Here is a 27,139-nt window from a genome sequence, read left to right as displayed (position 1 = left end):
TGTTATAACATTTTGCAAACAGGTAATTTTTCTCCTTCATTGATGTACACTGATAAGGCTGCACTGATGTGCAACGATAGGCTGCACTGATGGGCACCAATAGGCGGCACTGGTGGGCACCGATTGGCGGCACTGATAGGCGGCACTGGTGTGCACTGATAGGTGACACTGAAGGGCATTGATAGGTGGCACTGGTGGACACTGAGAAGTGGCACTAATAGGTAGCACTGATAGGTGGCATTGATAGCTGGCAGTGATGGGCACTGATAGGTGGTAGTGATGGGCACCGATGGGTGGCAGTAATGGGCACTGATCGGCACTGGTAGGTTACACTGATAGGCAGCACTGCTAGATGGCACTGATGAGGCACTGATTGGCACCACTGGTGGTCAATGATAGGTGGCACTTGTGGGTATTGATAGGTGGCACTCATGGGCATTGATAGGTGACACTGGTGGGCACTGGCAGGTACTGATTGGCACAGATGAGGCAGATGTGCCTCCTTCCTCTTCAGGACCGATGACCCTTGCACATAAGCCAGTGATCGGCTTTTTTTTCTCCTCACGCTGTCAGGCCTGCTGGGAGAACCTATATATTTGGGTGAGGTCAGGTGATCTATGTTCTGGGCCATCCAGTCCGCTGTCTGGGTGAACGTATCATATGCCCTGGGCTGCTAAGCCAGAGATTGGGCCTATCCTGGGGGCATCTGGTTGCCAAGATATGTGAAAGCCTATCCAGAAGGGACAGGGCAGCGCAGGGTTGGGATTGCGGCTTGCAGTCCATCCAGAAGTTACGGTTCTGCCGGCCTTAGAACCTTTCGGAGGTAGAAGGAAAGCTGTTGCCACTAAGGGACCAACCACCTTTACCAGGGACCACAGTGAGTAACTGAAGCAAGTACTGGAGCAGTATTCTCACCGAATAGGCAAGGTGGAGAATCAGGAAACTTCAGGCGGTGATCAAGTCAGGGACCCAACCAGCGGAGGTGATGCTTGCAGAGCAGCCTTGTGAGTCAAGCCAGGGATCAAGCCAGTTAGAAGGGGTGAAGCTTGAGAGGTATCTGGAGTGCCAAGCTAGGGACCAAGCAGGGAAGTGTGGATGATGCTTGAGGAAGATACCACCACAAAAGCCTTGAGGAGCTCATAGGTTTCAGGGTCAGTGAATCAGAGAGTCCAGTGAGAGACTAGGAGCTCAAGGGGCTGAAGAACTACAAGTAGAAGTTGTAGCAAAGCTGAGTGAACTGTTGACCTTTGTGTTAGGAACTCTTATGTACTGTAGCCATAGGAGAAAGCAATCCTGCATGTGCAGAAATGGAGCTCTGTTCGGGCCTTTCCCTGTTAGTCTGTCCTCCTACTGAAGTCTCTGAGTCTGCCAAGTTAAATTGCAACCACCCAAGGGTATCCTGGCTCTAACCCTCTTTCCCTTCTAAATATAAAAAGGACTGTTTAAAGAAATAAAACCTCTATTGCATCCAAGAAGTGTCTGGTACCCAATGACTTTCACCATCTTTGCATCCACTATGCCTCACAACCCACTACATATGGAAGGATGTCAGCTGTCTTTGGCCTTGAAGGTCCTCACTGGGCTGGAAGGTTAAAGACTTTTTTACATAAAGAGTGTAGGAAGCTGAAGACAGCTCCTGCAATGTAGGAGGATTTTTTTAGTCTTCCTCTATCATCTGAGGCTATTCACTTCACTATTCACAACCACTTTAAGGCTTTAGAATCACTTCAAGCCAAGCTAGTTGTAAAACAATAAAACAAATCCACAGTCAAATATTCACTGTCAGTATATGCTCTCCTCAGAAACTGAAATAGCCTACGGATTTGACAAACTTGCCTATGCTTTTGAATATGTGGTCAGGAGGCAGACTTCTTTGTGACTGTGCCCCCAGATACAAAGATCATGATCACAAGTGTGTGAATTTCTGGAGTTGGCCATGGGTCTCCCAAACATTAATTTACCCCAGTTTTCTCTGTTAGGGCTGGTGCACGACTTCCCATTTAGTTCCCACAATAAAAAACTGCTGCGAATACGCTATTTTTATGCCAAAAAGATTATTTCTCGATCATACATCATGGGACACAGGAGCTTCATTACATAGTGGGTTATATAGGCACCTCTGGTGAATGGACACTGGTTAACCCTCAATTAAGGAGAATTCCTCCCCTATATAACCCCTACCATATGGGAGGCACCTCAGTTTTTTCGCCAGTGTCTAAGGTGGTTGGTCACGTAAAACATGTGCTATGAAGAAAGCTCTGTGCAGGTCCCTGCGGGGGGCCCAAGGGCTACGATAACCGGATCCATATCTCAGGCCGATATTTTGACTCCCAAGATGGTATGGTACCCGGGCCTCGTCATCCGAAGAAACAAGGTTTTTCCTGTAAGTCCTCTCCTATTGGAAGACTGGGCTCTGGGAAAACCAGACTTGGTGTACTATTTACATAGTGGCACAAAAGTTTCTGGCAGAGTCTTTTACAAGGTCCAGGTAAGAGGTTCCTCTGAGAAGGAACCCAAAAAATCCTGAAGGTTGGCACAACTCTGCCCGCCGTGATGGGTGAAGGCTGGACTCTGTCTGTTTTCAGCAATTCCTGCGGCGAGGACAGGTAAGGGAAGTTAATCCTATATAAATTATATATTATGGATTTCTTCATTTGAGTAGTTGTATGTCTTAACTGGTTTCCACCACTAGAGGGAGTAAGAGCAACCTGATGCATACTTACATGCCTTTCAGATACACACGCTCAGTGAAGCCTGGTTCTTCCAGATGACTGACGTCTCCACTACAATCTCTGCCACATTGAAGGTAAAACAGGGGTCCCACGTAGTCTCGGGGTCCCGCGCGGCTCCGCTGATGATCCCCTTCGCCCCTGGACGACCAGCAGTACCCGTGCACGCACGCGCACATGTGCACGCGCGCTGAGCGTGCTCCCATGTTAATGGAGGGGGGGGGGTGTGGTTGCGAGCCGTGCACATCTGTGTGCACGGCGCTGTACTGCGCAGGCGCCAGGCAGCAATTTTAAAAAGCCCAGAGCACCAGGGGGCTGTAAGTGGAAGACACAGGAGCTGTGGGCAGTAAGCATCCTAAGGGATTGGATCCAGGCAAACCTAAGACACCTACTCAGCATCAGGCTGTGCAGTTTAAGCATTTATATTTATTGTGAGACTTTGAGCACAACAGTGATTGCACTTTGTACTAGTACCTCTGCTTTGTAGCTTAGGACTATGTCTCCTCATAAGAGGGTCTCAGGGGGAGGTAACAAAGGCATTGGTAATTCACCGCCTAGGTCTAGGGGTTCTAAAAATGCCTGCAGGTTACCATCCCCCCCTGCAAGACTGGAGCCAGCCTCACAGGATGAGTCAGTGCCCCTGTCAGGTTTTGCAGCCTCTCCTAATGTTTCAGCCCCGGGATATGTCACTGAGGACTCCCTTAGGGCTACATTGTAGGGTTTTGAAGGGAGAATCATAAATTTTTTTTCAACTTCCCTAAAAGATAGCAGAAAAAGGGGTAGATCCCCTCCCTCTGCTGAAATTCCTCTTTCGGGTGACACCTCTGACAATGAGGAAAGATCCCTATCTTGGGACAGGGATCATGATGAGCAGTCGGATGAATCAGAGGAAGAGGAGAAAGTCCCCTCCTCCCAGGCGCTCAGAAAACAGGTGCAATATTATACTGAGTTGGTGCGTACCATATTCAGAATGCCCGCTGCTGAGGTCGCCACATCCTCTGTTTCTTCCCTGGGGGTCAGGAAAATCCCACAGACTGCTTTTTCCTTTCCAATTCATCCCTTAATGGATACATTGTTGTATGCGGATTGGGGACATCCCGATAAACTGTTTGCTCCTCCTAAAAGGTTTTCTATGCTTTATCCTCTAGAGGAAAGTTTCACCAAGAAATGGGGGGGTCCCATCTGTCGAAGCGACTGTTTCTTGCGTGAATAGAAACCTGACCTGTCCTTTGGATAATGCTCAGGTATTTAAGGATCCAACTGATAAGAAGCTGGAAACGTTATTGAAAGCCTCCTTTTCCATGAGTGGCGCTGTAGTGCAACCTACAGTTGCAGCCGTGGGGTTGTGTCAGTTCCTCAAGGAACAAGTTAAGCAGATGCTTGGCCTTCTTCCCAGTGAGGAAGTGGAGAATTATGCAGAAATACCTCAAATTCTGTGTTTTATGATTGATGCGATTTTGGATTCTGTCCAACAAGCATCTCGTTTGTCTCTCCTGTTGGTACACATGCGAAGGGCCCTATGGCTAAAAAATTGGGCAGCTGAGCTATCATGCAAGAAGCATTTGATTGGGTTCCCGTTTAAGGGGGAACGTTTATTTGGAGAAGGATTAGACAAATTCGTCCAAAAATTTTCAGGGGGTAAATCAACTCTCCTTCCAATCAAAAGGAGCAGACGTCCATCATTTAGGCGTTCTCTTTCTCCCGGAACATTAAGCTCTAAGCAGGACGGCCTTCCCAACCTTCCTCTACAGGAAAGGCTCAAGGCCGGGCCTAGGGGCAGAAAAAGACTTGGGGGCGAAAGCCTGCCAAGCAGAGCCCAAAAGCTTCCTTGTGAGGGGGCGCCCAGCTCGGCCGAGTGGGGGGAAGGCTCCTGCAGTTTGCAGTAGCCTGGCGGGAAGAGATCCGGGACAAGTGGGTAGTCTCCTCGGTATCTCTGGGCTACAAGCTAGAGTTTCAGGAGATTCCACCTTCTCGCTTCCTAAGGTCAAGGATCCCCAGGGATCCAGTAAAGCAAAGACCGCTATTTCTGGCCTTAGATCACTTACTATCCCAGGGGATGATAGTAGAAGTGGACCCAAAAGAACGGGGTTCAGGCTTTTACTCGAATCTCTTCACCGTTCCAAAGCCACGGAGGTGTCAGACCTATCCTGGATCTGAAAGATCTGAACCGGTTTTTACACATCCGGTCCTTCCGAATGCAGTCAATACACGCTGTAGTTTCCTCCCTGTAAGGGGGAGAGTTTATGGCATCAATAGATATCAAGGATGCAAATCTTCATGTGCCAATTTTTTCCGCACACCAAAAGTATCTAAGGTTTGCGGTAGATCGGCACCATTTTCAATTTGTGGCCTTGCCGTTCGGTCTCGCTATGGCTCCTCGAGTCTTCACAAAGATTCTAGACCCTCTCTTGGCAAACCTAAGAGCTCAGGGTATAGCCGTCATGGCTTATCTGGACGATTTGCTTCTCATAGAGAAAACAGTAACGCTCCTGAACCACAGTGTTACCAGAATGCTAGAACACCTGGAACGCCTAGGTTGGATTATAAACCTAGAAAAGTCATCCCTACAGCCTGCTACCAGGTTGGAGTATCTGGGCATGGTTATCGACACTGCTCAGGGCGGGGTGTTTCTACCAAGGCCAAAAGCCTTGGCCATAGGGGGTCTGGTGCGCCTAATTCTGGGCAGAAGTTCTTCCCCCATTCGGTTGTGCATGAGACTGTTAGGGAAAATGGTCGCCTCCTTCGAGGCCATTCCATTCGCCCAGTTCCACTCAAGGCCTCTGCAAAGATGCATCTTTGCGGCTTGGAACAGGAAGCCCCAGGCCTTGGATCTTCCTATGTGTCTATCCCCAGGGACACGCATAAGTCTCGTTTGGTGGTTGCAAACCGAGAATCTCCTGAAAGGCAAAACTTTTCTTCCTCTTCCATGGAAAATCATAACTACAGATGCCAGCCTGACAGGCTAGGGAGCAGTGTTGGAGGAGACGTGCTCGCAGGGGAAATGGTCTGCGATCGAGAAGCTATTGCCCATAAATGTCTTGGAGATCTGGGCAGTTTATATGGCTCTCATAAACTGGTCTTACAGACTACAGGGTGTCCCTGTTCGGGTTCAGTCCGACAATGCCACAGCAGTGGCCTATATCAATCACCAGGGTGGCACCTGGAGTCTGGTTGCACAAAAAGAGGTGAATCGCATACCTGCCTGGGCAGAAAGGCATGGAACATGCCTTTCTGCAGTCTTCATTCCAGGAGTGGAAAATTGGCAGGCGGATTTTCTGAGCCACCAGCAGTTGTACCCAGGAGAATGGGCTCTGCACCCCGACGTGTTTCGGAACATATGTCGCAGGTGTTATACTCCAGATGTAGATCTGTTTGTGTCCAGATTTAACAGAAAGCTGGACAAATTCGTGTCAAGGACAAGAGATGCACTTGCTCAGGGGTCAGATGCTCTGACAGTTCCCTGGGATCAGTACAATCTGATTTATGCCTTCCCACCGTACCGCTTCTGTCACGGTTCCTGGGAAGAGTCAAGAGGGAAACCAAGTCGGTTCTTTTGGTAGCCCCGGCTTGGCCCAGGCGACCTTGGTACGCAGAGATCATGAAGTTGGCGGTAGGCAGGCCATGGATCCTCCCTCTCTGGCCAGATCTGCTCTTGCAGGGTCCAATTTACCATCCTGCTTTACACAGTCTGAGTTTGACAGTTTGGCTGCTGAGACCCACATTCTGAGGGATCGTGGGCTTTCGGGGCCAGTCCTTTCTACTCAGGTTAATGCCAGAAAGCCGGCCTCCAGGCTTATTTACTACAAAATCTGGAAGGCATATGTTTCCTGGTGTGATCCCAGGGGATGGCATCCTAGAAAGTATGTCACTAGCAGGATCTTGGCTTTCCTCCAGTCAGGCCTAGAAATTAATTTGGCCATAAGCACTATCAAGGTGCAGATTTCGGCCTTGTCAGTGTTTTTCCAGAAGCCACTTGCATCACATTCCCTTGTGCGGGCTTTCATCCAGGGGGCTTTCATCAAGGCTGCCAGTCAAACCTCCGGTATGCCCATGGGATCTGAATTTGGTTCTCTCGTCTTTGCAGGGGCAACCATTTGAACCTTTACATCTGGCTTCATTAGTTCTTTTGACCAAAAAAATTGGTTTTCTTGATAGCCATATCCTCGGCTAGAAGAGTGTCAGAACTAGGGATGAGCTTCGTGTTCGAGTCGAACGTACGTTCGACTCGAACATTGGTCGTTCGGGCGTTCGTCGAATTCCGAACGTTTGGGCCGTTCGCGGCAAAATTCGTGTGGCCCACAATGCACTGCGATGGCGCAGTGCATTGCTGGCTCATGATTGGCCAAGCATGCACTGTGACCCCGCATGCTTGGCCAATCGCAGCGCCAGCAGCGAGGAGAGCCATGATTGGCCACGGGCGTCCTGCCTGTGGCCAATCATAGCTCAGGCTGTGTAGTGCACGCCCCACACTATATAAGGCCGCCTTTGAGGCGGCCTCGTGTAGTGTGATGGCATCTGAAGCAGTGGGTGTTCTGTGTACCTTCAACACAGTTACACACCAATCGTTTTTGGCTGATTTCCTATCTTGCTCTTGTGTAGTGGTTACTGTCTGTGCCCTGACCGCAGTATACACCACTATATTCACCTCACCTATATAGCTAGTGATCAAGCTTTAATAATAGAGCTTGCAGTCAGTAGTGTTAGGAGATAGTGCGTGCTGTCTGCGTGCTCTGTACCCAGTACATACCACTATAATCCACCTACATAGCTGTTCTCTATTTGAGCCCAATTGCCATCTGCAGTAGTTATTGGAAGTTGTGTGTGCTTCCAGCACAGCACAGTATACATCTGTATATACCCCTTTAACTCTGCTGTTTTCTGGTTATTGTCTGCGTGCCCTGAATGCAGTATACACCATGATATTCACCTCACCTATATAGCTAGTGGTCCATCTTTAATAATAGAGCTTGCAGTCAGTAGTGTCAGGAGATAGTGCGTGCTGTCTGCGTGCTCTGTACCCAGTACATACCACTATAATCCACCTACATAGCTGTTCTCTATTTGAGCCCAATTGCCATCTGCAGTAGTTATTGGAAGTTGTGTGTGCTTCCAGCACAGCACAGTATACATCTGTATATACCCCTTTAACTCTGCTGTTTTCTGGTTATTGTCTGCGTGCCCTGAATGCAGTATACACCATGATATTCACCTCACCTATATAGCTAGTGGTCCATCTTTAATAATAGAGCTTGCAGTCAGTAGTGTCAGGAGATAGTGCGTGCTGTCTGCGTGCTCTGTACCCAGTACATACCGCTATAATCCACCTACATAGCTGTTCTCTATTTGGGCCCAATTGTCATCTGCAGGAGTTATTGGAAGTTGTGTGTGCTTCCAGCACAGCACAGTATACATCTGTATATACCCCTTTAACTCTGCTGTTTTCTGGTTATTGTCTGTGTGCCCTGACCGCAGTATACACCGTGATATTCACCTCACCTATATAGCTAGTGATCCATCTTTAATAATAGAGCTTGCAGTCAGTAGTGTCAGGAGATAGTGCGTGCTGTCTGCGTGCTCTGTACCCAGTACATACCGCTATAATCCACCTACATAGCTGTTCTCTATTTGGGCCCAATTGTCATCTGCAGGAGTTATTGGAAGTTGTGTGTGCTTCCAGCACAGCACAGTATACATCTGTATATACCCCTTTAACTCTGCTGTTTTCTGGTTATTGTCTGCGTGCCCTGAACGCAGTATACACCGTGATATTCACCTCACCTATATAGCTAGTGGTCCATCTTTAATAATAGAGCTTGCAGTCAGTAGTGTCAGGAGATAGTGCGTGCTGTCTGCGTGCTCTGTACCCAGTACATACCGCTATAATCCACCTACATAGCTGTTCTCTATTTGGGCCCAATTGTCATCTGCAGGAGTTATTGGAAGTTGTGTGTGCTTCCAGCACAGCACAGTATACATCTGTATATACCCCTTTAACTCTGCTGTTTTCTGGTTATTGTCTGCGTGCCCTGAACGCAGTATACACCGTGATATTCACCTCACCTATATAGCTAGTGGTCCATCTTTAATAATAGAGCTTGCAGTCAGTAGTGTCAGGAGATAGTGCGTGCTGTCTGCGTGCTCTGTACCCAGTACATACCGCTATAATCCACCTACATAGCTGTTCTCTATTTGGGCCCAATAGTCATCTGCAGGAGTTATTGGAAGTTGTGTGTGCTTCCAGCACAGCACAGTATACATCTGTATATACCCCTTTATCTCTGCTGTTTTCTGGTTATTGTCTGCGTGCCCTGAACGCAGTATACACCGTGATATTCACCTCACCTATATAGCTAGTGGTCCATCTTTAATAATAGAGCTTGCAGTCAGTAGTGTTAGGAGATAGTGCGTGCTGTCTGCGTGCTCTGTACCCAGTACATACCGCTATAATCCACCTACATAGCTGTTCTCTATTTGGGCCCAATTGTCATCTGCAGGAGTTATTGGAAGTTGTGTGTGCTTCCAGCACAGCACAGTATACATCTGTATATACCCCTTTATCTCTGCTGTTCTATAAAAAAGGCATCTGCAGGAGTTAGTGGGTGTTGTGTGCCTCCAGCACAATATAAACTACCCAACTACTGTTTTACCCAACTCCCTTCAGGCCATTACCATGTCTGGAAGGCCAGCAAGGAGAGGCAGACAGGCGCGAGCCAATAAAAGAGGGCAAGCAGGCTCTGTGTCTAGAGACAACAGTGCTGGTCGTGGACGCGGTGCATTGTCATCAGCACGTGGCCATGGGACATGCTTGTCCTTTTCTGCAGCTGGACATGTTGAACCGCAACATGCCAACGACTTGGTAGAGTGGATGACCAAGCCCTCTTCATCCTCCTCATCCTCTCTCACCCAGTCTCAGGGTAGTAGCAAAGCAGCTGCCAACACATCGTCTTCCCTCCTCTCAATGTCATCATCAGTGACTCCTTCCCTAGACCCACCACGTCCTCCTGAGGAGTCTCCTGAACTCTTTGAGCACAGTGTTGGGTACATGCTCCAGGAGGATGCCCAGTGTTTGGTGGGCTCTGATGATGACACTCAGCTAGAGGAAGGCAGTAGCGTGAGCGCAGAGAGAGGGGATGCTCAAGAAGGACAGCAATCTGGCAGTCATGTTCCACAAGCTGCAGCATACTGCCAGGTTTGCTACAGCGATGAAGAGGGAGGGGATGATGAGGGCACTGACTCCACGTGGGTGCCTGGAAGGAGGGAGGAGGAGGAGGAGGAGGAGGCACATGTCCAACGAGGCAGGATGCCCTCCGGGGGTCAGCTTAGGGGCAGCACACCAACTGAATCACACCGCAGAGCTCCGCCTGTGCAGAGCGCTTCCTCTGCGCGTTATTCTAAAAGTTCTTTGGTGTGGGCCTTTTTTGAGACGAGTGCATCAGATCGCACCGCTGCTATTTGCAACATATGTCTCAAGCGTATCTCACGTGGCCAAAACATCAGCCGCTTGGGCACCACATGCTTGACCAGACATATGTTGACCTGCCATGCAGCTCGTTGGCAAGCGTACCTCAAAGACCCACACCAAAGAACAAAGCGGACCTCTCCTTTCTCCTCATCAGCTGGCATCTCCAACCCCACTAGACCTTCAGTCCTCTCTGAAACCTGCTCTGAGAGGAATGAAGGTGTAGAATTAGGTGTGTCACAGCCAAGTGCTTCCGGGAACTCTGCTAGTGGTACATCCACATCCGATTATAGCAGGCAAATGTCCCTGCCCCAGCTGCTGGACCGGCGGAAGAAGTTTACTCCCAGCCATCCACATGCCCAGCGGTTGAATGCTAGCTTGGCTAAATTGCTAGCACTTCAACTGCTGCCTTTTCAGTTGGTAGACTCGGCCCCCTTCCGTGAGTTTGTACAATGTGCGGTTCCTCAGTGGCAGGTCCCCAAACGCCACTTTTTCTCACGGAAGGCGATTCCGGCTCTCTACCGGCATGTGGAAGGCAATGTCCTTGCCTCGCTGGACAGGGCGGTCAGCGGTAAGGTGCATATTACCGCTGACTCATGGTCCAGCAGGCATGGACAGGGACGTTACCTGTCTTTCACGGCCCATTGGGTCACTCTTCTGGCTGCTGGGAAGGATGCAGGACAAGGTGCAGTAGTGTTGGAGGTTGTTCCGCCACCACGCCTCCAAAATGCTACTATTGGTTGTGACACACCTCTCTCCTCCACCCCCTCCTCTTCTTCTTCCTCCATGGCCTCTTCCAGTGCTCTGTCCTCAGAGCCAGCGGTGCTCCGTAGGCGTTCCAGGGGCTACACAAGTACGCAGGCAAAACGATGCCATGGTTGGTTTGTTTGGGGGACAGGAGCCACACTGGGGCGGATGTTTTGGCAGGCCGAGAGGTGGTTGACGCCACGCCAGCTTAAGCCAGGAATGGTGGTTTGCGACAATGGCACCAACCTCCTCTCCGCCCTCCGACAGGGACAACTGACCCATGTGCCCTGTGTAGCTCACGTCCTTAACCTGGTGGTGCAGCGGTTCTTGGGCAGGTACCCCGGCTTACATGATGTCCTGAAGCATGCCAGGAAAGTCTGTGTGCATTTCTGCCGATCATTTAATGCCTGTGCTCGGCTGGCTGAGCTCCAAAAGGAGTTGAACCTGCCCAAGAACCGCCTTATATGTGACATGCCCACCAGATGGAACTCAACATTGGCCATGCTGCAGCGGCTGCACACGCAGCAGAGGGCCATCAATGAGTACCTGTGCGACTACGGCACCAGGACAGGGTCAGGGGAGCTTGGTTTTTTCTCACCACGCCAGTGGGGCATGATCAGGGATGCATGCACTGTCCTGTCACCGTTTGAGGAGGCCACAAGGATGGTGAGCAGTGACAGTGCATGCATCAGTGACACTGTACCTCTTGTCCACCTCTTGGAGCATACGCTGCGTGGAATAATGGACAGGGCACTTGAGGCAGAACAGAGGCAGGAAGAGGAGGACTTCCTTGCCTCTCAAGGCCCCCTTTATCCAGACAGTGTTCCTGCTGTGCCACCCATCACACAGGAAGAGGGTGAGGAGGAGGAGGAAGAGGAGGAGGGGGATGATTGTGTCAGCATGGAGGTGGAGGCTGGCACTCAGCATCAGCATCAGCAGCAGCAATCTTATAGGGATGATTTACAGTCCCAAGAAACACGTGGACTTGTACGTGGCTGGGAGGAGGTAGCTGCGGATCATGTTGTCCTTAGTGACCCAGAGGACTCCGGACCGAATGCCTCAGCTAACCTACGCTGCATGGCCTCCCTGATCCTGCAAAGCCTGCGGAAGGATCCTCGTATTCTTCGGATCAAGGAGAGGGACCATTACTGGCTGGCCACTCTCCTTGATCCACGGTACAAGGGTAAGGTTGCCGACCTTATCTTGCCATCGCAGAGGGAGCAGAGGGTGAGACATCTCCGGGAGGCCTTGCAGAAAGCTCTGTGCAACGCGTTCCCAGAGACTGGGAGGTCACAAACTCCTGGTCCTGGACAACGTGTTGCTGAGGCATCAGTCAGAAGGAGCGGTGGAGAAGGTGGCCGTCTGACTGATGCTTTCAGACAATTTTTTAGTCCGCAGCCCCAAGGTATGATTGGTTCCAGCACCCATCGCCAGCGTCTAATTTACATGGTGCAGGAATACCTAGGGGCAAGGTCAGACTTGGACACCTTTCCCACTGAAAATCCTCTGGCTTACTGGGTCTTGAGGATGGATCACTGGCCAGAGCTTGCACAGTATGCAATTGAGCTACTGGCCTGTCCTGCATCCAGCGTTCTTTCGGAACGCACCTTCAGTGCTGCTGGTGGCTTTGTTACCGATCACAAGGTGCGCCTGTCCACCGAATCAGTTGATCGACTGACCTTCATCAAGATGAATCAGTCTTGGATCACCCACAGCTACCAAGCACCTGAAGCTGATGTAACCGAATAATTTTTTTGAAATACCACATCCCTTCAAGACTGCCTATGCTGATGCTGAGTGACTGTCCTGTTATGTTGATTGTCTATCCTCTTCCTCCTCTGCTGATATGTTGGAAGAACATTTTTGGTTCTGGGTGATGCCAGCAGCCCAATTTTTCTGCCCCTGTTTAACAGGGGCGTTTAATTACAATTTTTGATGCAATGCTTTGCAACAGGGCTAATTCCTGCAATAAAACTAGAGTATATGGCAGAGGTTGGAGTGTGGTGGCACCAGCACCAGTGCCTAAGGCCCAATTTTTCTGCCCCTGTTTAACAGGGGCGTTTAAGTACAATTTTTGATGCAATGCTTTGCAGCAGGGCTAATTCCTGCAATAAAACTAGAGTATATGGCAGAGGTTGCAGTGTGATGGCACCAGTGCCTAAGGCCCAATTTTTCTGCCCCTGTTTAACAGGGGCGTTTAAGTACAATTTTTGATGCAATGCTTTGCAGCAGGGCTAATCCCTGCAATAAAACTAGAGTATATGGAAGAGGTTGGAGTGTGGTGGCACCAGCACCAGTGCCTAAGGCCCAATTTTTCTGCCCCTGTTTAACAGGGGCGTTTAAGTACAATTTTTGATGCAATGCTTTGCAGCAGGGCTAATTCCTGCAATAAAACTAGAGTATATGGCAGAGGTTGCAGTGTGATGGCACCAGCACCAGTGCCTAAGGCCCAATTTTTCTGCCCCTGTTTAACAGGGGCGTTTAAGTACAATTTTTGATGCAATGCTTTGCAGCAGGGCTAATTCCTGCAATAAAACTAGAGTATATGGCAGAGGTTGCAGTGTGATGGCACCAGCACCAGTGCCTAAGGCCCAATTTTTCTGCCCCTGTTTAACAGGGGCGTTTAAGTACAATTTTTGATGCAATGCTTTGCAGCAGGGCTAATTCCTGCAATAAAACTAGAGTATATGGCAGAGGTTGCAGTGTGATGGCACCAGTGCCTAAGGCCCAATTTTTCTGCCCCTGTTTAACAGGGACATGTAATTACAATTCTTGATATAATATTTCACAGGAGGGCCCCTTCCTGTGCCCACCCAGAGTAACGGTGAGGACTTATAGTGTTGTGGCACCAGCACCACAACCACCAAAGGTCAATTTTTCTACCACTGTTCAACAATGGCATGTAATTACAATTCTTGATATAATCGTTCACAGCAGGGCGCTCCAGCGCCCACCAAGAGTCACTTTCAGGGCTTACAATGTTGTGGCAAAACCAACACCTTGTTCCGCCATTTCTGCAGAGCATATAGGGCAGGCCCCTACTTACTAACATCCAACTTACAAACATCAGACAGCAGCAAGTGAGATGAAAAAAGATGGACGACAAAACAAATTATACAGGGGTGATAACCCTTCCCTATGTTTTCCAAAAAGCTTAAAAATAGTATTTTTTGACTGGAGCTACACTTTAAAAATGTACCAGTTGAAAATTACAAACAGATTCAACTTCTATAATTTGCCAGTTTGTTGAGGCGTGTTATAATATGAATACTTATGGCTTCTCTTGTACGGATCTCAGATTCGAAACTGTACTATGAAAGTGAACTAAATATGTATAGAAGTGAAACCTTGTTATTGATGGAAAAATATAACTTCAATAAAAATTATTGGAATGACAAACAGATTCAACTTAACACAACAAACCTACACAGTCCCTGTCTTGTTTGCACCGCCTGTATACTGCTGTTCTGAGTATATAGGGCCTGGGGGCCACACGCATTTCCTTTTTTTAATATGGGTACGGGGTTCCCCTTAATATGCGTACAAGACCCAAATAGGCTGGTAATGGGCAGGGAGGGCTACCTATGCCATTTTTCTGAATGATTTTCAACCATATTGCAGGAACCAGATATAACATTAAAACCGCAAGCAGTTTTAAATGGTGTTATTTCCGTTTAATGTCATTTTGTACAGGGACTGTTCTAAACACGGGAAACACGTGGCACTTCACAGGCATACTACAGACACCCCCCAGGCACCATATTTAAAGGAATATTTCACTTTTTTTTTTCACTTTAATCGTCATTAAAATCAGTGCTCCCGCCAAAACGGCCGTTTTTAAAACCTTTTTTTGCATTGACCCATGTCCCCTGAGGCAGGAGTCAGGTCCCCAAACCCTTTTTAGGATAGTATCTTGCATATTAGCCGTTAAAATTAGCACTTTCCATTTCGAACGTTCGAGTCCCATAGACTTCAATGGGGTTCTAACGTTCGTTTCGAACGCGGGGTCCGTTCGAAAGTTCTGGTGCGAACCGAACCGGGGGGTGTTCGGCTCATCCCTAGTCAGAACTAGCAGCTCTCTCCAGCAAGTAACCGTATCTAATTATTCATAAGGACCGGGTGGTAATGCGTCCCAACAGGTCCTTTCTGCCTAAGGTGGTTTCAGGATTCCATTTGAATCAAGATGTAATCCTACCATCCTTTTTACTGGACCCACAGTCCGCAGAAGAAGAATCTTTGCACACTTTAGATGTGGTAAGGGCAATCAGTATCTATCTTCAGGCAACTGCTCAGATAAGGAAAACTGATTGCTTATTTATTTTGCCGGAAGGCCCTAGGAAAGGCCAGGCGGCATCAAAATCCACTCTCTCAAGGTGGATTAGACAGATTATTTCTCAGGCCTATAGTGTAAAGGGGAAGATCCCTCCTTTTCAAGTGAAAGCGCACTCAACGAGGGCTATAAGTGCTTCTTGGGCAGTGCATCACCAGGCCTCCCTGGCTCAGATCTGTAAGGCTGCAACTTGGTCATCAGTCCACATATTCACCAGATTTTATCAGGTGGATGTCAGAGGGCAAGAGGATATCGCCTTTGGGTGCAGTGTACTGCAGGCTGCAGTATAGATCCTCCGGTCCATGGCGGTCTATAATTCTGATCTGTGTCTCCCTCCCCTCAAACTAAGCATTGCTTTGGGACATCCCACTATGTAATGAAGCTCCTGTGTCCCGTGATGTATGATCAAGAAAATAGGATTTTTATATACAGCTTACCTGTAAAATCCTTTTCTTGAGAGTACATCACGGGACACAGGGCTCCCGCCCCTCTTGGGTTTTACTTGGTTTCTTATTGCTTTGCTACAAAACTGAGGTGCCTCCCATATGGGAGGGGTTATATAGTGGAGGAATTCTCCTTAATTGAGGATTAACCAATCACCAGAGGTGCCTATATAACCCACTATGTAACGAAGCTCCTGTGTCTCGTGATGTACTCTCAAGAAAAGGATTTTACAGGTAAGCTGTATATAAAAAATCCTATTTTTAATCACCTGGAAGAGATCCATTCTTTCAACCCTTGCAGAGTGGGAACAATTGGTTAATGAAGCCCTTCCACTTTATCAGCTTACATATTCTACTAGGGGCACTCTGAAATGTTAAAAAAAAAAATATGGGGTCCCTGGACTAACTCTCTCCTTACGGTTCTGGGTTCCAGATTCACCAACTTTCTAATATGTTAACTTCTTTAAGATACATTTGACTCTGTATTGTATATGTGTGCTTCATTATGTAAAAGTTGTGCAATATAGACTCTATAAAGGGTTTCAAAGAGCATTATTATTGTATTTGTTTGTATTGCAAATTAATAAACATATTTTTAAAAAAAGGTCTCTGAAAGGGCTTATTCATATTGTTGGAAAGGGCTGTACAGTGTAAACAATGGGCAATCTCTGCTAGAGGCAGCGCATACGTCCCTGTTTGCAAGTACCTCTCAGATGTCTGTCTACCAGTATACAGCTGTTGTGCACCCCCTAAGGAGCCGCAAGTAGAAGGAGATTCCTCACCCTGCACAGCCAGGCATACTATATCTTTACAGCACACTTGAGTCAAAGAACAATCCAGTATTTTCTTTTTACGTTTTATTGAGGGCAATAAACTGGAATAGGGATATTATGGAATGCCAACTTGATCAAAGCAATGAAACTCTTCAGGGACACAACTATATACAGGCTGTATATACACTTCTTTCTACCTCCAGCATAGATCTTGCTTGTAGAATAACATCTCCCAGGACCAGCTGGCACTGTATGGGTGATCTAACAAAGGCTCAGTTAGAGCGGTAGAAAATGCCCTTTACAGGCAGGGTCTGCAGGCCCCTTTGGTAGTATAAAATTGCCCAGTGCCCAGATGCCCTCTTCCTGTGGCCACTGATTCAGCAACACCTCTTCAGACACTGATAGCCCACATGGCTGCAGCTGCCCCTTTCACAAGCCCTCCTGGCTAAGACTCCACAGTCCTCCCAGACTGACTCTGCATCTATCCCAGACTGCTTGCACACAATCCTCTCAAGCATGCCCCTTAGTCCTCTTGACTGTAACACTCACCAGTCCACCTGGCTGTCTTCCTCCCTGAATATTTGCCCGGCAGTGTTCTCCTGCTGTCCTCCACTTGCTCCCATGCCTCTGGTCAGGACACCACTGTGTCGTGAAGAGGGTCCCTTTCGTTCCCAAGCCCAGGCCCAAGGTTACCCCCCAAGACTAGAGGGCACCCTCAAGGACCATCGACAGCCTAACACTCCATCACCAAACTCCCCAGCTGGGCTGACCCAGAGTATTTGAAAGGGGTCTGCCCCCCCCCCCCCCATAACCCATCTGTTAGGGATTGGTCAGAGCCTTCAGAATACTCCTGGCAGCTCCTCCTCACCTCCACTCCCATCCTTCTAGAATCTTCTCCAAGTTTCTAGAAGCAGGGGAGGTCTCAGAGATACTGCCCCTGAGTCACTCAAACTCTTACCCAGAAAAACACACAGGCTTGGCTGCCAGCCAAGCCTGAACAATTTACCTACTCTGTACAAGAAAAATCTACTTCTAGCACACTAGAGGGTGCTACAAAGCCACTGCATATTTGAACCTGTCATTGTAAATCATGTACGCAGAAATTCGCCTGCTCAGTATGCTGTGTGCAAAAGCCCAAAATCATAATTTTGTGTGGATTTGAAGCATGTTAAAGAAGTAAATCCTGATGGGTTTACTTCCTCTTTGATTCCCTGCAAAGGTAAAGCATAATGGACTACTATGCATTGCATAGTAGTCCACTATGTGTCACTTACCTGACACAGGAGCCAGCGAAGTCACCGCTGTCCCCTGTAGTCCGGAGCATCCATCTTCTTGGTGGGTCTCGCTGCTCCGGCGCTGTCATTCGTCGGAGTCGCGATGACGTCACTCCCGTGCATGCGCACGGCAGCCGCCACTCGCAGCATATAGCCGCTAACTGCAGCGCGCGGCGCTGTCTACAGCACATGTGTCGTAGACAGCGGTGCTTGTCTTTCGGCAAATATCTCCTAAACCGTGTAGGTTTAGGAGATATTTCTTGGACCTACAGGTAAGCCTTAATCTAGGCTTACCTGTAGGTCATAGTGGTTTGTAAGGGTTTACAACCACTTTAAAAACAAGGATTTGTGTATTTTCAATGTTGCCTTCAAAGCCACATGAAGAGACCTTTTTGTTTTGTTACAGTCATTTGCTTTTTAGCCCTAACTCAGAATTTAGAAATAGGATTATCGCCCCCCCCCCATAGAATTTACTGGGATCCACCTCTAAATTCGAGTTTGCCGAATTTTAAACAGGATTCACTGAGCCCTTTGCAGACTGAACCTAGGCAGATTCCCCATTTCTATTTCTGATTTCTGTACCTAGGCACTCCTCTTCTGTAGTGTATACTGTACATCTGCTTTGTGAGATCATATGCTGCCTCTGACTGCTAAACTCACCAGATGTAAAGTGAGATTTGATGAGGTCACTGCTGTGCTGCTCACTGTTCCCCTTGCTGGAATCTTTAACTAATGGGCCTGCAGTGCCTGCATCTCCCTGTTTATGCACCTCAAACTGATCTTAAATGCAAGCTGATTGCACCTAAAAGAAAGCTGCATTCGCTCATCAACACAAGCCCTAAAGCCCCTTTGATGTGGTTTGGCTGCAGCGCGGGTGCAGCATAGTGTACCTACGGTTTTTGTGCAGGTTACCCTCACTTTCCTATAGAACTTCTATTCGATTGAGCGTTTTTGTGCATTTTCAGATGCAGCCTGCAGGATTTTTGGTGTACTTTCAGAAAATGCACCAAAAATGCCAGATGTAATAGAAGTCTATGGGAAAACACAGGTAACCTGCATTAAATCTATGGGGAAACTTCTCTGCACCTGTGCTGCGAACAAACCACAGCGGAGCAGTATGAAACAGCCCTAAGTCATGAAGATAGGCCATTTTGTTATCAGCTAGACGCTTTTATGAATCACGGATTAGATATCTTTGGCAAGGCCCAAAGTCTATACAGTAAGAAATGCAGAAACAGCACAAACAATGACAGGACCCTGCATACACAGTACCACTGCTTCATGCATGACAGCGTGAAAAGTCTCTGCTTCTGTATGAGGGCCGATACAGATTTTATTCCTGTCATGGGAAGAGTTTTACTGGAAACAAAGACATGTGTACAGCACATGAAATATAACTACTCTCTACTGAACTGTCTGTTTATTAAAGTACATACCTGCTGACCATTAGCCAAGAGGATTAACTTTTCAGCCTGACCCTTTACTTTACCATAAGCCAGTAACTTCTCACCATGATAGATTGTGTCTTCTGTGATTCTTAAAACAAAAGAAACAGGAGGTTTTTAATAAATATAGATGGCAAGATATAGAATTCAAATTTTATAGCCTTAATATGGAGTCAAAACGAGTAAACCTAAAGCATTTGTTACAACAATTCTTCATATTCCTGATATGTGCCTGCTGTGCCATGTATGAGACAGTATCATTTTCTCCATGTATTGCTTCCTTTGTATGAAATCCTTGGAGTTCCTGCTAGTCCCCTTGCTTCCCTATTAAAAACTGACCACACTAAGCCAACGAGCACAAGGTGTTCAGTTCTCTAGCTCAGCTGGGAGCTCAGTGTACTCTACTCCAATTATAAGACATTCACTGGCAAGCTTAGTGTGCTGCTGTTTCTCCTCCCCCAGCTCTCATGCAGCTAAGAACAGAGGGAATGTAATCATTTCTAAAAAAGGGAAAAAAGGTATTTATAATGATTTTTTTATATATCTATAGAAACATGTTTTGTCTTTCATTTCTATTTCGAACTGAATGGGTTGTTTTACAAGGTAATTGTTTGCAATCACTTTAAATACCAGGTGGTATCAAAAATGTTTGAGTCAAGTTTTGTAACAAGCCAACAGGTGGCATGCACAGTCACATGGAATCACCTTCATGAGTCAGTGTTCAAAAAGACATCATCCTGTGTACATCAGGAGCTGTGCAACTGGTGGTATTCTGACCATGTGCTTTAACACTTCTGCTATTTCATCATAAATAGCAAAATAGAACAAAGTGTATACATGAAATTCTGCGTGAAAGTGGGCAAATCAACCACAGAGATGTTTGACATGATTCGGCAAGTTTTATGGTGATGCTGAAATGAGTTGAAGATCCAACTCAAAGGTCGCCGTTTTGACACCATTGCGGAAAGCCAGCAGGAATAGCAGGAGGCGCTGACACATTTAGAAAAGAAGTCTTCCAGGACACATTCCAAAAGTGTCAGGAACGCTGGGAGCACTGTATTGCTGTACAAGAGGACCATTTTGAAGGTGATAGCGTGTAAACGTAGATAAATAAGGTACTTTCTTCTAAACAGAGCTAGTCTCGAAAACCTTTAGATACACCTTGTATGAATGTGCCCGCTATTCGCATATCAATGCTGCCTGTGATTTACATATAAACCATGTGTACATTGCACACAGAGCAGGGCTGGGCGGGGCAGTATTAGTGACTCACTGGGGTGGGCATATCTTAAGGTAGGGGCCTGGAGCTGCAGCTCCAATAGCCCTTATGGTAATCGGTCCCTGGTTATAACCCGTCAGTTTTTTGTGTTTTCTTTTGCTAACTGTAATCTGGGGAGATTTCCCTTCACATCCTGCTCCACAGCAAAACAGGAAGTAAGAGGAAATCCCTCCAAAGTGAGGAAATCCCTGGTTGTTAACAGGGTGTCCCCATTGGAAGATTTCCCCTTGATTCCTGTTGTGGCGACAACCCAAACTTTAGTCTTGATGATAACGATAAACAGGAAAAATAAGGAGAATCTTCCTAAATGGGATACCGACAGTAATAAATACTTGACAGTTGTTCTAAACCATCTCCACTCTATCAAAAACTAAAAACTTTACCTTTATTTTTTAAACAAGAACTTAATTAAAATAATTAAGAGCTACTTTGAAACCAGCGACTGTTGAGGCAGTAAAAACCTGGACAAGGAGTATGTAATGCACAACATAGAGTATACAATACAGCATTCAGGACAATATGATGCACAATATACAGTGGTGTGAAAAAGTGTTTGCCCCCTTCCTCATTTCCTGTTCCTTTGCATGTTTGTCACACTTAAGTGTTTCGGAACATCAAACCAATTTAAACAATAGTCAAGGACAACACAAGTAAACACAAAATGCAATTTGTAAATGAAGGTGTTTATTATTAAAGGTGAAAAAAAATCCAAACCATCATGGCCCTGTGTGAAAAAGTGATTGCCCCCTAAACCTAATAACTGGTTGGGCCACCCTTAGCAGCAACAACTGCAACCAAGCGTTTGCGATAACGTGCAATGAGGCTTTTACAGCGTCCTGGAGGAATTTTGGCCCACTCATCTTTGCAGAATTGTCCTAATTCAGTTACATTAGAGGGTTTTCGAGCATGAACGGCCTTTTTAAGGTCATACCACAACATCTCAATAGGATTCAGGTCAGGACTTTGGCTAGGCCACTCCAAAGTCTTCATTTTGTTTTTCTTCAGCCATTCGGTGGTGGACTTGCTGGTGTGTTTAGGATCATTGTCCTGCTGCAGAACCCAAGTTCGTTTCAGCTTGAGTACACGAACAGATGGTCAGACATTCTCCTTCAGGATCTCTTGGTAGACAGCAGAATTCATAGTTCCTTTTATCACGGCAAGTCTTCCAGGTCCTGAAGCAGCAAAACAGCCCCAGACCATCACACTACCACCACCATATTTTACTGTTGGTATAATGTTCTTTTTATGAAATGCAGTGTTCCTTCTACGCCAGATATACTTGGACACACACCTTCCAAAGAGTTCCACTTTTGTCTCATCGGTCCACAGAATGTTGTCCCAAAAGTCTTGGGGATCATCAAGATGTGTTGTGGAGAAATTGAGACGAGCTTTGATGTTCTTTTTGCTCAGCAGTGGTTTTCTCCTTGGAACTCTGCCATGCAGGCCATTTTTGCCCAGTCTTTTCCTGATGGTGGAGGCATGAACGCTGACCTTAACTGAGGCAAGTGAGGCCTGCAGTTCCTTGGACGTTGTTGTGGGGTCTTTTGTGACCTCTTGGATGAGTCGTCGCTGCGCTCTTGGGGTAATTTTGGGCGGCCGGCCACTCCTGGGAAGGTTCACCACTGTTCCATGTCTTCGCCATTTGTGGATAATGGCTCTCACTGTGGTTCGCTGGATTCCCAAAGCTTTGGAAATGGCTTTATAACCCTTTCCAGACTGATAGATCTCAATTACTTTCTTTCTCAATTGTTCCTGAATTTCTTTGGGTCTCGGCATGATGTGTAGCTTTTAAGGATCTTCTGGTGGACCTTACTGTGTCAAGCAGCTCCTATTTAAGTGATGCCTTGATTGTGAACAGGTGTGGCAATAATCAGGCCTGGGTGTGGCTAGAGAAATTGAACTCAGGTGTGGACAACCACAGTTATAGTATGTTTTAACAAGGGGGGCAATCACTTTTTCACACAGGGCCATGATGATTTGGATTTTTTTTCACCTTTAATAATAAACACCTTCATTTACTAATTGCATTTTGTGTTTACTTGTGTTGTCCTTGACTGTTGTTTAAATTGGTTTGATGTTCCGAAACACTTAAGTGTGACAAACATGCAAAGGAACAGGAAATGAGGAAGGGGGCAAACACTTTTTCACACCACTGTAGTGTATAGAGTGTAGCTGGTAGGACAGTATCATGTCCACCATAACATAACAGTGTGTCCCCTTAACGTTGGTAGTCAGTGTGCCACGGTGCCACCTTATGTTGGTGGTCAATGTGTTCCCTTCCCCTTGCCCCCTATAAGCACTGGAATGGTGCATTGGGGTCCCATTCAAAGCAAATGGCACCGCAACATACCAAACCAGGATTGTGCATCACTTTGTGTTGCAATAAAATGCATTTAACTGGGTGTTGCTGCAACATAGATGTTAAGTCAGCCTGACATGTATACATCTTGCTTACTTTTTGTAAATCCGAATAAAGTATCCACATAGCATTATCAAAGAAGAATAGTCAGGAAAGCAAGCGTACTCACTTAGTAAATCAAGTGCTGGGGCCTAATATATTTTGCACATCATCGTTACTCTTTGCACTGCCTCATTTCTTAAAGAGCACATACAACACAAAAATGTATAGTCATTAACCTGCTTTTGATCTTCCTAATACTTTTAATACATCAGACCTCACACTCACAGTACGTATATTTACAGAAGATAAGAGCAATACATGTATTACCCAGACTGATGAAACTTTCCCTATAAAATGACACAGAGTTCAGTAACCTTGGCCATCAAAATGGCTAAGCACCTAATCCAAAATTATTTACTAATGAATGCATGTTATCAGCTTTTCAGGCACCTTTGAACTCTTAAAGCGGAGGTCCACCCTAAAATGGACCTCCGCTCATCGGAATCCCCCCCCCCTCCGGCGCCACAATCGGCACCTTTCAGGGGGGAGGGGGGTGCAGTTACCTGGATAATCCAGGTAACTGCACCCACTTCCGGGCTAGCTCTCTGCGGAACGAGCGTAGGTTACGCCCCCGTTCCGCAAGCGCCCGCCCCCTTCAGCAAGTGCCCCGCTGCCTGCTGGGAAACACACAGCTCCCAGAGGCAGCGGGGACCGTCCGGATTGCGCCGCGCGGCTCGCGCATGCGCAGTAGGGAACCGGGAAATGAAGCCGAAAGGCTCCATTTCCTGATTCCCATACCCAAGATGGCGGCGGGACCCGGCAGCCGAGCGAGCGATCGGCTTCGGGTGCCGACATCGCGGGCGCGCTGGACAGGTAAGTGTCACTATTTAAAAGTCAGCAGCTGCAGTATTTGTAGCTGCTGGCTTTTAAAAAAAAAAAAAAAAAACGCGGAGTCCCGGTGGACTCCCGCTTTAAAGCAAGGATGTCAGCAATTTAATTTAATTATTAGACATTGTTATTACTTTGTATTTTAATGTTTGGAATCATTACTTGTTTTTATATTTCAACAGCATCCACAGGCAACACTTAAAGTAATTAACTTGTAATGTCAGCCCAGAAACATTAGGCCCCTTTCGCACTGAGGTGCTTTGCAGGCATAAGAGTGCTTAAAATAGCGCCTGCAAAGCGCCCTCAAACAGCCTCTGCTGTCTCTCCAGTGTGAAAGCTCAGACCATTAGGATTTACACAAAATGGTCCGAAAAAGAGAAAATATTCAGTGAGCGGTAGCTGTGTAGAGGAAAATGCCTTGTTGATGCCAGGAGGAGAATAGGCAGACTGGCTTGAGATGATAGAAAGGCAACAGTAACTGAAATAACCACTCGTTACAACCAAGGAATGCAGAACACCATCTCTGAATGCACGGCACATCAAACCTTGAAGCAAATGGGCTACAGCAGCATAATACCGAACCGAGGGCTACTCCTGTCAGCTAAGAACAGGAACCCGAGGCTACAAATTGGACACTAGAAGATTGAAAAAACGTTGCCTGGTCTGATGAGTCTCGATTTTAGCTGCCTCTTTCAGATGGTAGGGTCAGAATTTGGCATAAACAACAAGAAAGCATGGATCCATCCTGCCTTGTATCAACGGTTCAGGCTAGTGGTGGTGATGTAATGGTGTCTGGGACATTTTCTTGCCTTGTTTAAATGCCTACCCGAGTATTGTTGCTGATCATGTCCATCGCTTTATGACTACAGTGTATCCATCTTCTGATGGCTACTTCCAGCAGGATAATGCACCATGTCACAAAGCTAAAATAATCTCAAACTGGTTTCTTGAACATGACAAATGAGCTTACTGTACTCCAATGGCCTCCACAGTAACAATATCTCAATCCAATAGAGCACCTTTGTGATGTGGTGGAATGAGAAATTGACAGATGTGCAGTCGACAAATCTACAATAACTGTGTGAGGCTATCATGTCAATATAGACCAAATTTTTCCAACACCTTGTTGAATCTATGCCGCAAATAATTAAGGCAGTTCTGAAGGCATAAGGGGTCCAACCCGCTACTAGCAAGGTGCACCTGAAAGTGGCCAGTGAGAGTATATATATTAGAAGGCCAGTATGGTGGGCATAATTTATCGGAGAAGCCCGGGTGGGGTATTTAAGCAGCCCACTCACCTGTGTTCCTTGTCAGTTCCAGTGCGTGATATTACACATCACTAGGCCGACTCCCCCCAGCTCACTCCATGTTTGTGAGTCTGTTCGTTCAATTGCAAGTGTGTTGCGGCTTCTCGGTTGGTGTGTATATATATTTTAGAGGCGCGCATCTTCAACTGGTCAATTTGATTACGATTATCTGGTCAACTATTCGATTCGATTCCGTGATGCATCACGATTACCGACGAGCTCCCACTTCCGCTTGGGCCGCCTAGGCAGTTCCTCCCTCCCTGCAATCCTCTGGGACATGTCACAGGTTCCAAAAAATTGCCCAGCCACAGTGAGACATGCGCACCTGGCTGTGAAGCTGCAAGCTGTCACAGCCGGATGCCCACAGTAGCATTGCCATCGCTGTGGACAGGCGGGGGAGAGAAGGGAGGGTGCAGATGGCCATGTTCGCTGGATTGTGGGACAGGTAAGTGTCTTTTTATTTAAAGTCAGAAGATACACTTTTTTTGTAGCTGCTGACTTTTAACCACTTAAGGACCGCCGTATTGCCATTGTACGTCATTACAATGGCACAGGCAGGCACAAGCACGTACATGTACGTGCCTGCCTTCCAGCAGGTGGGGGGTCCGATCGGACCCCCTCCCGCTGGATACGGCGGTCCGGTTCGCTGCAGGAGCGATCCGTGATGAGGGGATGGCCGTTGGTTTCTGGCCATTCCCTATCGATCGCTCCTGGCCAATGACAAGCTTCCTCCCACTGTGTATTGTATACACAGGAAGGAGGAAGTGATGTCATTCTCCTCGGGGCGGTCTTTTTGACCGGACTACGAGGAGAAGACAAAAAGTAAGTGTGCACCAACACTACACTGACATGTAGGTACACACAGGCACACAAACCCCCCCCCGATCCCCCCCCCGATCCCCCCCCCCGATCGCCCCCCGCCCCCCTCCCCCCCAGTCACAGTGTCACTGATTGCATTGATCATTTATTTACTGATCACCGCATTCAGTGTCAGTTGTAAAAGTAAAAAGTAAAAACTGTCAGGGCAGTTAGTGTTAGGTCCAGGGTAGCCCCCTATCACCCCCCAATAAAGATTTAACCCCCTGATTGCCCCTAGTTAACCCTTTCACCAGTGATCACCGTATAAGTGTTACGGGTGACTCTGGTTAGTTTGCTTTTTATAGCATCAGGGCACCCACCATTTATTACCCAATAAAGGTTTAACCCCCTGATCACCCGGCGGGTGATATCAATTAGGTTTTAGGGTCAGGGCCTGCGTCGCCCCAGGCAGCGCTAGGTTAGTGCCAGTACCGCTAACACCCACACGCAAAGCATAAACCTCCCGTAGTGGTATAGAATCTGAACAGATCAATATCTGATCTGATTAGATCTATACTAGCGTCCCTAGCAGTTTAGGTTTCCAAAAAAACGCATTGTTAGCGGGATCAGCCCAGATACCTGCTGGCACCTGCGTTTTGCCCCTCCGCCCAGCCCACCCAAGTGCAGTATCGATTGATCACTGTCATTACAAAACACTAAACACATAACTGCAGCGATCGCAGAGTCAGGCCTGATCCCTGCAATCGCTAAGTTTTTTTTGGTAGCATTTTATATTTAAATCCGGAAGGCAGTGCTTGGGTTTTCGGGGTCCCGTACGTGGCTAGGCTCCCAAAAAGTCCCCCACATGTGGTATCCCCGTACTCGGGAGAAGCAGCAGAATTTATTTTGGGGTGTAATTTAACTTATGCCCATAGCATGTGTGAGCAATATATCATTTAGTGAAAACTTTGTGCAAAAAAATTTTTTTTTTTTTAAATTCCTGCAACTTGTGGCAAAATATAAAATATTTCATGGACTCAACATGCCTTTCAGTAAATAGCTTGGGGTGTCTACTTTCCAAAATGGGGTCATTTGGGGGGTTTTGTGCTATTTTGGCATTTTATGGCCTTCGAAACTGTGATAGGTAGTGACGAGTGAAATCAAAAATTTGCACCCTTAGAAACCCTGAAGGCAGTGATTGGTTTTCGGGGTGCCGTACGCAGCTAGACTCCCAAAAAGTCCCACATATGTGGTATCCTTGTACTC

At 47.1% G+C, this 27,139-nt stretch overlaps 1 protein-coding gene across 2 annotated transcripts in view; it reads right to left on the bottom strand.

Moving 5' to 3' along the window:
* Positions 1-27,139, bottom strand: part of LOC143982097 (3 beta-hydroxysteroid dehydrogenase type 7-like) — a 137,514-nt gene that overhangs the window by 24,852 nt on the left and 85,523 nt on the right. For both annotated transcript variants that reach the window (XM_077480519.1, XM_077480520.1), the window contains exon 5: positions 19,192-19,291. In XM_077480519.1, the coding sequence (XP_077336645.1) occupies positions 19,192-19,291 (100 nt within the window). The remainder of the gene's footprint in view (positions 1-19,191; positions 19,292-27,139) is intronic.

The sequence above is a fragment of the Lithobates pipiens genome, unplaced genomic scaffold, assembly GCF_037356315.1.
Source record: "Lithobates pipiens isolate NorthernLeopardFrog02 unplaced genomic scaffold, aLitPip1_a1.2 Scaffold_16, whole genome shotgun sequence".
NCBI classification, from domain to species: Eukaryota; Metazoa; Chordata; class Amphibia; order Anura; family Ranidae; genus Lithobates; species Lithobates pipiens.
This window is presented reverse-complemented; position numbering and strand designations above follow the sequence as displayed.